The sequence below is a fragment of the Zophobas morio genome, unplaced genomic scaffold (assembly GCF_036711695.1).
Source record: "Zophobas morio isolate AGI-343-1 ecotype UQ-CSIRO unplaced genomic scaffold, CSIRO_AGI_Zmor_V1 ptg000487l, whole genome shotgun sequence".
NCBI lineage: Eukaryota > Metazoa > Arthropoda > Insecta > Coleoptera > Tenebrionidae > Zophobas > Zophobas morio.
This window is the reverse complement of record NW_026972590.1, coordinates 37,228-51,083: the sequence shown is the minus strand read 5'-3', so window position 1 is coordinate 51,083 and position 13,856 is coordinate 37,228. Positions and strand designations below refer to the sequence as shown.

The window sequence follows — 13,856 nt, the reverse complement described above, 5'->3', positions numbered from 1 at the left end:
CTATCTACGGCTAAACCTGCAATTTTATTAATTAAAAAAGGAAACGTTCACGCTAATTTATATATTTCGTATTATATAAAAAAAGTATTTTCTCCCATTTGTAATTTTTTTAAACTAGATGTTATGCTTTTTCCTCAATATTTTTTTTGTTATGGAAATATCACTTGTTATAATACTTGAAACTTTCTGTTTGAAAATCCTTTTATATGTTAAGGATACACCATTTTTGACTCACAAGACGGCGCTGTTTGATACCTTTATAGTAATTCAGACACCGCTGCATTTCTCAACTATACTAAGAATAGTTAACTTTGAATTATTAGACTTGAAATAAAAAGATTCCAACTAAAAAGATACTATTGATCGTTTATAATTCTGGGCTTTTATTAGTACTCAACTTAAATAAAGCCACAAGCACAATTTTATTCTCCATAGCTTAGCTGGAGGAAGGCGAATATCCCTTAGCAGAGGTGTTTTGTGCCCTTGACTTTTTTTTTAAAACAAACTTTTTAAGATCCTGAATATAGCCCAGGAAAGAAAGTAGATGGGGTATTCTCTTTACTTTCATCCTTTTAAATGCTACATTGCAGGAGACAGTTGGTAAAACAGCGCTTACAAATTTGTTATAAAATGACAGCTTTCCGATTTAATAGATATGGATATCTTAATGTTGCAATCTGAATAGTTTTACCTACAGTCACAGAGGTGCACTTAGACAATGGGTGGCTTTTGTAAATTATGACAGACCCTTACTGAGCTCATCAGTGTGTCTGTAGTTTTTCAAGGTTTTTTTTACTATAACTTGTCTCAAAATCAAGAAAACAATGTAGCCTGTCTCACAGCCTAAATATATATTGTTTATATGGGTCTTGAAAGAGTAATTTTATTTAGGTTAACGTCACTTTTAGCTCTTTTTGTCGTTTCTTATATTATTCCTTTCTACGAAATGACCGACTTATCCTGTATTCATTTGAACTCTAAAAGTTAAGGTCCGCACTATATTTTTAGAAGTTAGGGTGCTTTCTTCACCCCCTCTTTACGCCTAATGCTCTAAGTTCTCCCCCAAACCAATTAATAGGCTGTATTGCGAACTTTTATTTTTTCAGCTTTATTTAAAAAATAAAGTTAATATACTGTTTATTCAATAATTAGTACCAACTTTATATATACAATAAACAATAGTTTTATATAGCAGGCTAAATTACAATTACTGACAATGACTAAGGCATCTCAGGAAATATATTAATTGCTACGTCTTACAGAACGCGTGATAGTTTTTTTACTAAAATTAACACGGCTCATCCTAACATAAAAGTTTCACACCCTCTTACCGCCTTGCGTGTTCTGTAATGACCTGCCTAGATGCACCAGTAACTAGAGCATATTACACAAGCATGCGTTTATTGGAACTGCACTTATTACACCCATGCTACCGGGTATCTAAAGTGTGCATCAAACGTGGCCATTAGGCAGCACCGTCCTTTGAACCCTCCTTACCTTTGGCATGGTGAGAGTGGAATAGTTAAACACTTTCGCTATCTCTCTTTGAAAAGAGTCTTCTGCATTACCAGGATTCTAAATTTTTTTTCCCTAAATTTTGTAATTTTAGTTTGTCCTTTTGAAGTTATTTATTTCTTCACCCCGCATCCTACTTTAAGCCCGTAAAAGGCATCGCTCGTCCTAATAAATTTTTCTGTTGATTTTGAAACCTTTTCTTTGGTGCTACTTTAGTAAAGTGATTCTCTGCTATCACCACCACACGTAGTTCCATCCTAACGAACTTCACTTCTATTTACAGTGACGGCACCTTGGCATGCCATTAGCTTTGCACCTCAAGGGGGGGCATATTAATTTAATTTCAATTTTATACTTTAACTTTGTACCCCAGGGTGTCGGTATGTTCTGAGGTAGAGGAGCTCTGGCACAAACTAGGTTAATATTATTACTAATGCCTCCTGTTTAAATACTAAATAAAGCAATAATAACAGGGCCTTTTTACTAAACTTTATCTAAAATAGGTAAAACAAAGTGATAAGTATATAAACTATAAATATTTTATCGAAGATGATGTGACCCTCTATTTTTTTAAAGATTCGCCGTATTAGCCACACAATGACTGCATACGGTTTGTAGTAAAAGGTTAACAGATTAAAATCTACGTAAAAGGCTTATTGGCAATTATTAAAGTTAGCACATGGGGGCGAAGCCAACGCATAACCGGTTTAGTGCCTGAACACTGGAAGTGTCGTTGATTTCATACTTCTTATATTTCTGGGAATGAGGAGCCCAACTTACTTTGAAGACACACTACAGGAAGCTCGCCTTTCAAAGAAAGCTTTAGAGAAAAAAGAATCTGCCGACGTTTGTGTTATCGGGGCCGGCTTAGCTGTTAGTTACTTGTATACCTCTTCAACTACGACTATTTTTTAAAAATTAAAGGGGCTTAATGTAGCACTTTCTTTGGTCGAATTAAACAAAAACGTCGTTGTTTTAGAAGAACACCGAGTTGGAGATAGTGCAAGTGGAAGAAATGCTGGCATGGTGTGCTCTGGTTTTCAGAGAGAACCTCTTGAGATTATGCAACTAATTGGTTACGAAGTACAGTTAAATAATAGTGTTACAGTTATTGCTTACTTATATATTTATAAAAGTTATTTTAATAAGAAAGCCAAGACTCTTTGGAGCTGGGCCTCTGAAGCCCGTGATCTCATCCTCTACCGCGTTCATAAGCTTAAAATTAATTGTGGAATTGAGAAAAGCGGCCAGCTTACTTTATCCTGTTATCCAGGAGTTATTACTTCAAACTTAGTTTCACTTATTAATAGAAATTTTGGAACCTCTTTTAAGGTATTAACGTTACGTAGATAAGCCAATCTTCAGCTTCCCACTTCAAAGTAATGTTACGGAATACTAACAGCCACTTTACAGTTTTGGACCAAGGAAGAAGTTCGGGCCATTTATAAATCCACCTTTTACCACAGTGGGTTGTATGACCCAGACTCTTTTTCGTTGCACCCTTTGAATTACGTCTTGGGCTTAGCGAGGGCATGCGAATCCGAAGGCGCAAGGATTTACGAAGAAAGCAAGGCTATAGAAATTAGGCAGAACAGTCAACCAGGCCGCCCTTGGGTAGTCTGTACACCTCATTCCTCCGTTGAGTGTGACTACGTAGTTTTGACTAAAAGTTTCAGTGTAGATTTTTCATGTAATACGAAATTTGAGCGCTCACTTGCGTCTTGTTACACTTATATTATGGTGACGGAGCCTTTGGGGAAAAGAATTCGTGAGATCTGTGGGCCCCACCCAGTTTGTGACGATCGATTGTCGTTGAGTTATTATCGTATTCTGCCCGACTCACGATTACTATGGGGAGGACTGGCCTGCGCTTTTCCTATAAAATCTACACAGAAACAAATTAAGCTCTTACGTCAAGATATGCTCCAGGCTTATCCTCAACTTGAAGATATTAAGATCGATTACGTTTGGGGAGGCAAGTTGGCTTTTGGTTGGGATTTAATGCCGTTAATCCAGGAAAAGAATGGGATATGGCAAGTATCCGGCTTTGGAGGTCACGGCTTGATACCAACTACCTTATGCGGATCTCTTGTTGCTTGCGCAATTTCCTCCAACTATGCGGACACCAGGTGGAAAATATTATCGGAAAGCTTCCAACCTAAATATACTGGCTGGCCTTTTACAACTTTTTGGACCTTCTTGTACTTAAAAGCCTTTCAACTCCGAGATTATTTTGTTTTTAAGTTCCAAAAGAGGGACTGAAGTTGTTTGGACAGAAATTAAAATTTTATTAGGCAATTTGATAATAAAAGAAAGTGGTTTTATTAGCCACAGCAACTTTAGAAAACATTTAAGTATAAATTTGTATATAGTAAAGATGTAAACCTCCAATAGCTTCTTTTAACTCATTTAAGTTTTCAAGTAAAAAGATAGCTTTTTATTAAAAAAAAAAGGTTCTATTCAATTAATATTGGGCTAAAAAACTCCCTTCCGTGATAGCATACATATCCTTTCTCTTCATCTTTAAGTTTAATTTTCTTCCCTTTATAGTAAATAAATTTTTCGTACGTTTTCGTAACGTGACTTAAATATTGATGACCCGCACCTAAGTTAGATAAGAAGTAAACAATTAATATACACAGCATGGTTTTATCCTTACCTGAGCAGGACTGCGCATACTCAGCTTTGAAAAAATCAGATTGGTCTCTTTTAAATGCTTCTTTTTGACGTTTAGGTTTCCTGGAGTGTCTAATTCTGGCCCACTGACGTATATTCCGCCGCGAAGGCAAAGTTAAAAAACTATCTCTGGCTTTGGGTAATCCGGCCGAAAGGAACCGGCTTAGCATGGACAACAAAAGGGCCCAAAACTTTCGTGTGTGTGTCCTACTTATATGCACTGTGCATCTCTGGGTCAAAGTTACCCCTAACCTCCCCCAAAACTAAAAATAAAATTCTTTTCTTATGTATAGCCTCGTAATAATTATACTCAGTTACAGCTATTATAGAAACCATGCTTTCTTAGGTTAGTATATATAGCTTATATAACACGACTTCTATTTCACTTTTATTACTCGGGTGTAGGCGTAAAGAAATTCAATAAATCTGTTTTGCTTCTTTTGTACTTCATCTTTGGCGTAGGCTTTGTATATATTATGTTTACGCGTACCGAGGACAAGAATTAACACTTAAAATAAAAAATTGGTATAAGTGACAGTTGCATATATAATAACAGTATAACATCGGAAGTTATACATTAACATTTTAAGCAATGAATGAATGCGCGTAATAAACCGGCATTTAATTTTAAATTCTTTTTTTGTCACCTTATGGCCACAAAGACACATGATTATCAGTTAAAAAAAACGAGACTAACAGGTTGAATACGAAACGAAAATGAGGGTTGTCCTCATGGCTTAGCGGTTAACAGCAACGCTGCTTAAACTCAAATTAAGATTAGATTATAACAAGAACTACAGAATACAGAATGTGAACTTTTTGCAGACTAATATCACTTAATTTGCAAACATAACTACTCTAATTGCCGAAAACTAATAAACCTAGGGAATACACCTATTGTTTAGTGGTTTGATTTACTTTACATTAATTCTATACAATTTTTTTTTGTTAGTCTACTATAGTCTATAACTTTAAACTCTAATAAAAACCAACCAATGTTATAAGTTAAAATAATTATAACGCAAGAGGAGTAATTTTCAAAATAAAATAGTACACGTATTATAGAAGCTGTGATAATGCCCTTGTTCGAGACAAAGATTTCTAATATAATATAGAAAATTCGAGGAACTGAAAGAAACGGTTGTGTTTTTTTTTTAGCAAGAGATATTTAATATAATAAAAATAACAAAAAAAACATCAGGTCAACGTTGTGCCAAATCGTTTATAAATTAGAGTGGTATGTCCTCAGGCGAGTAATTTTTAATTACACACACGAAACCTCAACTTATTAGCTCTATATATACTTATATATAAATATTTCCTTGGCAATGGGTAAACAGGCACCATTGATGATGCCTTCGAAGGCACGGCGATCAGCCTCTCTGCCATTTGAGTACAGGCCTATTAGTCTTTTGTCAGCAGTAGGCAAGTAGTTGTAACCGTCCTACTGCACTGCTTGAAAGCGTTTGTGAACTAAAACTTAATCCTGCAAGAGTTCTGATTTGGATTTTGAAGTATATTATACAGCCTAACAGCTCCTGTGCCTGGTAGAGTGGACGACCCGTAGCTTCAATTTTTAAAAAGGCGACAAGCGCCCTCTTTCTCGCTGTCGAAATAGCTTTTTGCCCAAGTGTGATATAAGGGCTTGCTTCGGAATCCCTGCAAATTCCTGACGCATTATTTTCGTGACCGCGCCCGTTGGTTGCAGTTAACTGCCGATGAATTTCGCAGAATAGAAGCACTACTGCGTCAGATGGCGGAGGACAAGCCTGTCCAAGTCATTCTTCGAGATTTTCTACAGATCTACCCTTAGGGCTGGCAAAAAAAAAACCGGATTTTCTCCCTCCGAATAGAGCGAATTTCCAAAAACCGCCGGTACGACGAGGCCTACACCAAGCGATTTCTGCCCCTAGTTCATGTACACAGGCCTTGGAAATGAAGGACTTACGAATTACTAATTACAATCACTATATCAAAAGCAAGCCTTAAACCGCTGTGTCAGGGTGACCACAAGGGTAGTGTTTTTCAGCGCTTTAGCTTTAGCGCACAGATCTGCGATTTTACTTCATGCTGCAACAAATGTGGGGATACTATCTAACAGTGCAATGTAAGAAGCCTCGCGATTTTGATTGCAGAGTCCGCTGAACTCTGCAGCAAAGCTCTCACCACGAAGTACCAAAGATCTTAAATTGTTTTTCTGCCGCCAAACATCCTCGACGATCTCTTTTGCAATTATGATGGGATAAAGGCCTCGTGCACTACAATCCGCTCAACATCAATAACCTATTGGTTTAAAACAAGTGAGAAGCATTTCTTCGAGCGATAAGCAACCTAACTACCACTAAAAATGGTTGTTGGAGTAGCTCATTGCTCCAGCTAAAGCTCTTGCGAGTGGAATACCAACGGCGTGCTCTGCAAGAAACAAGGATGCTGCAACTGTTGCAGCGTGAACATGCAGCTGTCGCGCTGGAAAACTAGACGCACCTAACCGGATCGACTAGTACTCTGAAATTACACAACGTACCAACTTGATCGTCTTAACAGACGCGACGGAGGCATAGCTCCTAAATTTAAAGGGTGTAAAGACCTTGGGGATCCGTCTTATCTGTGGTGGCACGAGAGGGACAGATGTGATATTGGTCGACAAATCTCTCTGGTAGACCGCGGCTTACAAGCTTTATAAGCTTCTTCAATGCAAATTTCCCCCTCCATTTTCTGGGGCAATTTTAACTGAAAGCAAGCTGCTTGGAACAATCGAGTCGAAAACCCGGTTGGGAAAATACTTGAATTGCACGGACCAACTCAAATCTTCGAATGCTGCCATCACAAACCGACTAAAGTTTGATGTTTTACCACTGCAAATACAATATCTTAATGATTTTATAATTAATTACTACAATAGAGAATAAGTTCGCAAAAAACTAAAACCAACTCCTGCCCTCCTTAAAAAATTAGTCGGTTTCGACGGCCAAGCTGAATGAGCTTCCGTCGGATCAATCCCCCTCTTATTAGAGTTAGGCGAAGGCAAGGCTACAGAGAAACTCTGAACAAGGACAATCCCGGGCTGAACAAAATGTATCTTCCCTTTCCGACTTCCTCCCTGTCAGAAGACGTGGTAAATTAGTTAAAGAGTGTACTGACAGCTTCCTTACTGTCGCGACAACCAACCGTAAAGTTCTTATTGCCTTCCGAATTATATAATATTACATCGTTAGAACCTTGACGACAAACTTATACTAAAGAGTCTTCACAGACACATTAGAAAAGAGCTGCCCACCTTGAAGACAAAAATTCAGGACTTGCTCGAAGCAAAAGAAAAGTAAAGGCCACTTGGTGCTTCAATCGAAGTAAAAAACACTGCTACGCTCCGCCTTTGCCACTTAATGATGCCGGATGTGGCTGACAGAAGGGAAATAAAGCAGCGCTCTTTGCCGATTATCTCGCTGCAAAGTGTGTGCTTGGGCTGTCTTTCAAGACGAAGGCAAGACAACGTATGACCCCTTCCCATTAGCGACAACCTTATCATACCAAGCACACAGCTGATGAAATTGTTGTTAAAACTCTGCACTTATAGGACGTGAAGCATCTGTCCCGCCGCTGTTACTAACGAGACGCTTAAAACTTGCCATCAGTATTGGACTTTAATATATAACGTTCTCATACCACGTGGTTCGCGTGCATATGACCTTGCGCCACATGATCTCGCCACGTGTCTGTTGTGAAGTATCACATGTCTAGGCACGTCAGTTTACATATGCTCTTACCACGTGGTCACCTTTTTTTTTTTAGCACCGGCATACTACGGCCGGCCTTCTTCAGGGATTAGGTCGCTTAATTTGAACCCCCTTTCTGAAGGAGTTGGGGCACGCGTGCCCACCAGTGTACGTTCTCGAGAGAGCAATAATGATTGTCCCTAGGGGCTGAAAAAGCGGGAAATATCGGGCCCGGACTTCCGCTATTCGGTCTAGTATGTTGGAAAATTGCTAAAGCACCAACGGGAGAGGCAGTCTTAGGCACAAGACCTGAGGCCACCTGGAGACACCTGCCAGCCACACCTCCTCGATTATAAGCTCCGCACCAGGGAGAGGAGCCCACGTGACTTGATTTTATTTTACCTTGAAGGTATAAATACCCTCTTTTTACGGGAGGTTAAATCAATCGCTCCTCCTCTCACTCTCCATCGACCAGGAAGGGTACCCCTCCTTGTGCAGCCCTTCTTAAAACATTTAAATATAGGGCCTAATGAGCCTGGGAATCTATATAACCTTTTAAAGTTAAACATTTTCTATAACATAACCTTGTTGACATCGCATGTATGGAAAACAAAATAAATTTAATTAAAATTCCATTATTGTTTAGGAGGGGGCATACGTAGAAAAAGATTATTGCGCTTTTGCTTTATTTAGGAAGTTTTCATGAAATGTTACTTCCTGGAGAAGAGTGCGGACACGTCGGTGGTGTAAAGAAGCGGTAATAGTAACACAGTAACACACCTCCCATGGCTCGCGCCTTAACCTAGTAATGCTGCTGGGGATGATTGATTTGTGCCAACCTCGCATGGTGGTAGATCTACTAGACTGGCCTAAATAACGATCAAGAATGCTTACTTTTAAAATGTTACTTCCTAGTACATACTATTTCCGCGCTTGACAGACCCTCCTATTGTTTTTTCATAAAGCAGGTCTTTAGTATAGTTTGGGATTTAGTATAACTCTAAGGGTAATAATAACGTTAACAAGAAAGTCTTTGAACACGCAGGTAAACATCTTATAGTAAAGTTTTCTTAAAGAGAAATTTAATATTAAATTGTTATAAATATTTCGCTATTATGTATAATGACTTGAGTCTAATAAAATGTTCTATCGCGCATTTCTCCCAAAAAATAAATTTGAAAACAAGTCATTTTTAAAAAAAAGATATTAAGGTCGCCAACTTGTCTAGCATCTTGCCTACTATATATATTCTACGCCAGTGTAGTCAGTAAAAAAAATGTTATTTCTACATAGCATCAAAAAAAGGGTATTTCAAAGAAATTCTACTGGAATTAAGTTTATAAAAGAAACGCTTATTAGAGCTTATTAGAGTGTAAGCATTTATGAAGGATTATATAAAAGATAATAAACTGAAGAATTGTCGGCTGATGAAGCTATCCGAAGGAACTTTTTAAAGGTAAACACGCGAATGTGTGCTATTAAACGGATTAACTACACCATATTTTTCGCAGAGAGCTTCCTGACGAGCGCGTTGATACTCTTATAGTAAAGGAAGGTCTCCTCTAGAGATCTTTATTAAAAACCTTGCATAGATTGTGCAATATAAAACACAGATTTTAATTTTGGGGTTCTAATAGAGCTTTAACCGCAAATTATGTAAAACAAAAGTGCCTAAACTCAAAATTAGATTATCGCTGCCATCGTTATCAATATATTTGAATGCTTTTTAGTAATCTAGAGAAATAGTACGTGTCCTTAAGAATTTGGAGAACCAAGGCACACCTTTTAGGAAAAAGATGGTCTATTTGTCCTCGCCAAAAAACATCTGCAGTCAACTAATTTATTAAACAAAGAAGCAATAATCAATTTTGAATTGTTGTAAACTCGCTTTCTGGATAAAATCCAAGAAAAGTTTTTATCAAAGTGACAAACAAGGGGATTGCTAGCAGAATCAACACCATCCAATCTAGTTTAGAATCTGCAAGCATGTGTATAGTTGTGTAGGTAGTGTGAGTAAATAGCAATAGCGGCACCTTTGCTGTGTTGATGCTCATCTTTCAAAAACTGATTCATACTATTAAGAACATTTAACCTTATTTCCAAGACTTTTATACGTCTGTCTATCTGCATGTACCCTCGTATAATTGTGTAAAACCTGTTGGTAAAGTCATTCGCCTTCCTATGCGATCATCCCTAAAAGTTAAAAGGAGCAGAGAGAGGAAAAAAGAAAGCTCCACCAGAGAAAATTTTTTTTCAGGTGTGTCTATAACCCTCCAAGTTAAGTAAATTCTGCTGGTAAGCCCGAACAAATAACCCATGATCTTGGACGTTTTCTTCCTAAAGCAGTTTTCAATATATGCCCTGACTTTCCAATTAAAAATTTTACCTTGTTAATTCAACGAATCCTTTGCTCGCTAATTCTGAAGGAAAATCTTAAAAGTAAAGGATTGTATTGTCTACAATATCTGCCAAAAAGAAATAATCCCTGATTACCGAATCTAAACCGGTGAATGGTTACTTTCATGTACACTTAGTTTCAGACTTTGACCCAAGGCAAAGGAGATCCTACGGATATTTACAGTGACCATATAACAGTAGGCGAGCATAAAAAGTATTAGTCCTGGACCTTGCTAGTGTTTAATGTGATTATATCGTTGTAAATATTGGGGGCCGTAACATAGTTAACTATTACTTCAAAGCGGTCGTAGTCGATTCCTCTTCAAAAAAGGTTGGATGTAAAACCGTATAACGTTCTTTACTATTTGAAGAAGAAATCTTTGCATAAGGAACAGCAGAAGATACGCTTTCGCAAACCTTTTTGCATTCAGGTACGAGTCCCCACAGGGCTACTACACCGAAATTAAAAATATATAGTTCACCCTCTAGATTTTCATAAGCCTCACAAGCTGAAAGGAGCAATTACAAGCGAAAATAAGCCTCCTCTTAGACGGCAAAAGAAAGCTAAGTGCCTATAGGTGTTTAAGAAGCCAGGATAATATTTAACGTAGAGGTAATTTTGGTATCCTTTATTTAAGTTTTTATCATGTATCGAATTTCTCTGGTTTCTTATGTCTTCAAACCACTCTTTTTAAAATTGGGTTGTAACTCATTTAAAAAAGGCTTTATGGGTAAAATAGGATCTTCCCCATTATACTCAGAACGCTGCTGGTTAGACAATCCGAGCTCCTTTCGCAGTTACAGAGGAGAATAAAACCCGTGTTAGAACTTAAATTGCAGATGCTAATAATTTAAGCTGTCGGAGTTTCAACAAATTTATTTTGCACAAACTTTTACGTTCTGCCTAAACCGCGATATTGTTGCTTTTTAAAGGAATTCATAAATGCCCAAATATAAGTAACTTTCACGTAGATTTATATACGTAAATGTTAAATATATTTTTTCTTTGTAGAATGCTTTGAAAGTCTTGGGTTAGATAGTAATATTAGCTGTTATACCACACATGGACGATAGATACGCGCAGTTACTTAGCATATTAATGTATGCATAAAAAAATCTAACTTTCCCAAAAATAAGAGTGAGCGGACGACCGACAACTCTTCGGGGAATGTTAAATAAAAATTAAACCTTAATACCAAATTCACGCTCTTTTCAGAAAAAACAGAAGGCTAGAGGGCGTCGTCTCACTTAAAATTTGAGAAAGTGGAAGGGAGCCATAGTTTTCTCTAAGATTTGAACGTCTAAAACTTTGGCTAGTGCTCATGGTTTCTCCAGCGTTTTCTTGACTATGAAAGTCGTTATAAATTTCAGATTTTAAAACTGAAATAAGTTATTTTATTAGTGATAACGAAAGGATATAATGGCAAGCTATTTCATAACTTGGTTTTCCAAGGTTTTACGAAACACTGATCTTTAGGAATTTAAATAAGTCTCGCAGGTCACTGGCGCTTTGTATATATCCATAAATAATATATATTCTTAACTTAAAAATAGGAAACCTTGATTCGCAGTATAAAGTGATACTCCCCCTATTAATTGGTTTCGGAGAGAGTTGAAGGTACTTTGTGGGAAGCTTAACAAAATGTTCTTCGCCAGGAAGGCTCTATATTAAGAATGTTTAGGAGGGTTAAAAAAGGTTTGTGAAACAAGTACTGAATGCCGAAATGTAGACATGGATAATTTCAGCTATAGAGCTTATGGTAATTTCCTTATCTAAAGTTGATATAAAACAAAACTTTTTGGTATAGTGCAGAAAATCAACAGGGTATAAAAATATTGATAGCAAGTAATTAATTAAGGATTCATAGGAAAAATTGTTTTCAATCATCAATGAAAATTTATAAAAATCTATACATGGATGGCTTAGGTAAACAATAAAAAATAACTATCATCTATGCTTACCTGTCCATCACTGATTGTTTTTTCATATAAATCGATATTGTAACTTTTTTATAGACTTCTCGTGACTACCTTTCTAAGGAGCCCTACTATTCTACGAATTTTATTTAGGGACGTCTTTGTGGTTAAAGCTTAATTTTGTTTTTTGTTATTTATTTATTAATAAAGTATACTAAACTTTTAAGTAAGGTAACATAATTTTTTTAGCTATTGTGAAGGTTTATCTTTATATTATCGGTTCACATTAAGATATCTATTGTATTTCAAATCGTTGCACGAGTACAAGCGTACTTTGTTTTAATGATTAAAAAATGCTGTATACAGGCTTATTTTATTTTGTTGTTCTTTTAAAAAAATTAATTATTTGTCTTGTATTTTGAAAGACATGTATAGATTTTTCATCATTTGCAGAAAATGTGGCATAATTGACTTCACTAGCTGCATTTATCTACTAACTAGTCAACAAATTTGAGTGCAGTCGTTAAAAGAAGAACAAACGGTATCTGTGGCGTTCCCTTGTCTCCATAAGCATTACGTTTCCCTTTTATTCATCCAGTACTTTGAGCTATCTCAATAAGTTAAGGATAAATATATTTTCTAAAATCTTTCATAGCGGATGCATAACTTTATTGTAATTAGGCAAATCATTTTTACTTATGGGATACACAGAAACTATAGTAAAGGTACGATTGGCTACGATTAGCCATGACAAAATTCTATTAACAAATAAGTTAGTCCCGTAATTTTTTATATACTAAGATGTATGCCTTAATCCGTGTTAAAATAAAGACAACTTTTTTTTTTTTGTTTCATTTGCGTTAACAAACCATATAGCAATAAGTTCGGTTTTCTAAGCCTACACAACTCATTACAGGATATATTAGACGCAGTAGTTTATAGACTATATCTGTAACTATGACTTATTGGTTATCTTGAACTTAAATAAAATTATTATCAGGTTGTTCTTATATTGTAGATGTCTAATTGCAAGTAAAACGGGCTGTGCAATAGGGCGTATATGAAAGTATAATAAACAAAAAAAGTTAGATGTAGTGATCAGCAATAACGTTAAAGATATTCCCAAGGAAAATATTAAGAGAATAAATAAACGATATTTTTAAACAATTTCAGGAAAAGAAGGTCAGTTACAAATAACTTATGTTCTCCTTTCCATGTAAAAGCAGAGGGGGAGACAAATAATAAAATATGTAGCCTTTTCTACCCCACTTTTAAGATTCTATTTCAATTCAGTTTAGATCCACCTATTAGCCCTACCATCTGCGTTCGCTATCTATATAGAGCCTTAGAATCCTATTATCTGAATCTTTTTGACTATTGTATTCATCAGAGTAGATTTAAAAATCACAACCTTTGAGAGGGCAGCATAAAGTGGTGGAAAGCTAAAATTTATTATGGCGTCTATGCATGAGCATATTATACAATTTCATTAATTTTATTGACTTTCTAAGTTAATCATAAAAATTGTAAAAATAAAGCACTTCAATGTCATAGGAGGCAAAGAATCCTATTACCCCCATCCATTAGTAGTTAGCACACAGTATTTGTAAAATTTTAAAACTGGCCTTCACTGGAGCA

At 36.3% G+C, this 13,856-nt stretch overlaps 1 protein-coding gene and 1 long non-coding RNA gene across 2 annotated transcripts; both read left to right on the top strand.

The window, feature by feature from the left end:
• The first annotated feature begins 2,277 nt into the window (after positions 1-2,277).
• LOC135121097 (probable oxidoreductase OrdL) lies at positions 2,278-3,777 on the top strand. The gene is made up of 3 exons (XM_064045425.1): positions 2,278-2,388; positions 2,440-2,847; positions 2,929-3,777. The coding sequence occupies exons 1-3, from the start codon at positions 2,278-2,280 to the stop codon at positions 3,775-3,777; spliced, it is 1,368 nt and encodes a 455-aa protein (XP_063901495.1).
• A 7,758-nt stretch (positions 3,778-11,535) lies between these two features.
• On the top strand, positions 11,536-12,371 carry LOC135121101 (uncharacterized). Its single transcript, XR_010278851.1, has 4 exons — positions 11,536-11,626; positions 11,704-11,799; positions 11,856-12,228; positions 12,318-12,371. It is a non-coding gene; the product is annotated as an uncharacterized LOC135121101 (long non-coding RNA).
• Positions 12,372-13,856: the final 1,485 nt, after the last annotated feature.

Excerpts from the sequence above, each read along its gene's own strand:
- LOC135121097 (XM_064045425.1), top strand. The coding sequence starts at position 2,278 with ATGAGGAGCCCAACTTACTTTGAAGACACACTACAGGAAGCTCGCCTT. Across the intron at positions 2,389-2,439 it reads TTATCGGGGCCGGCTTAGCT|GGGCTTAATGTAGCACTTTC; the intron begins GTTAGTTACTTG and ends TAAAAATTAAAG. Across the intron at positions 2,848-2,928 it reads ATTTTGGAACCTCTTTTAAG|TTTTGGACCAAGGAAGAAGT; the intron begins GTATTAACGTTA and ends GCCACTTTACAG.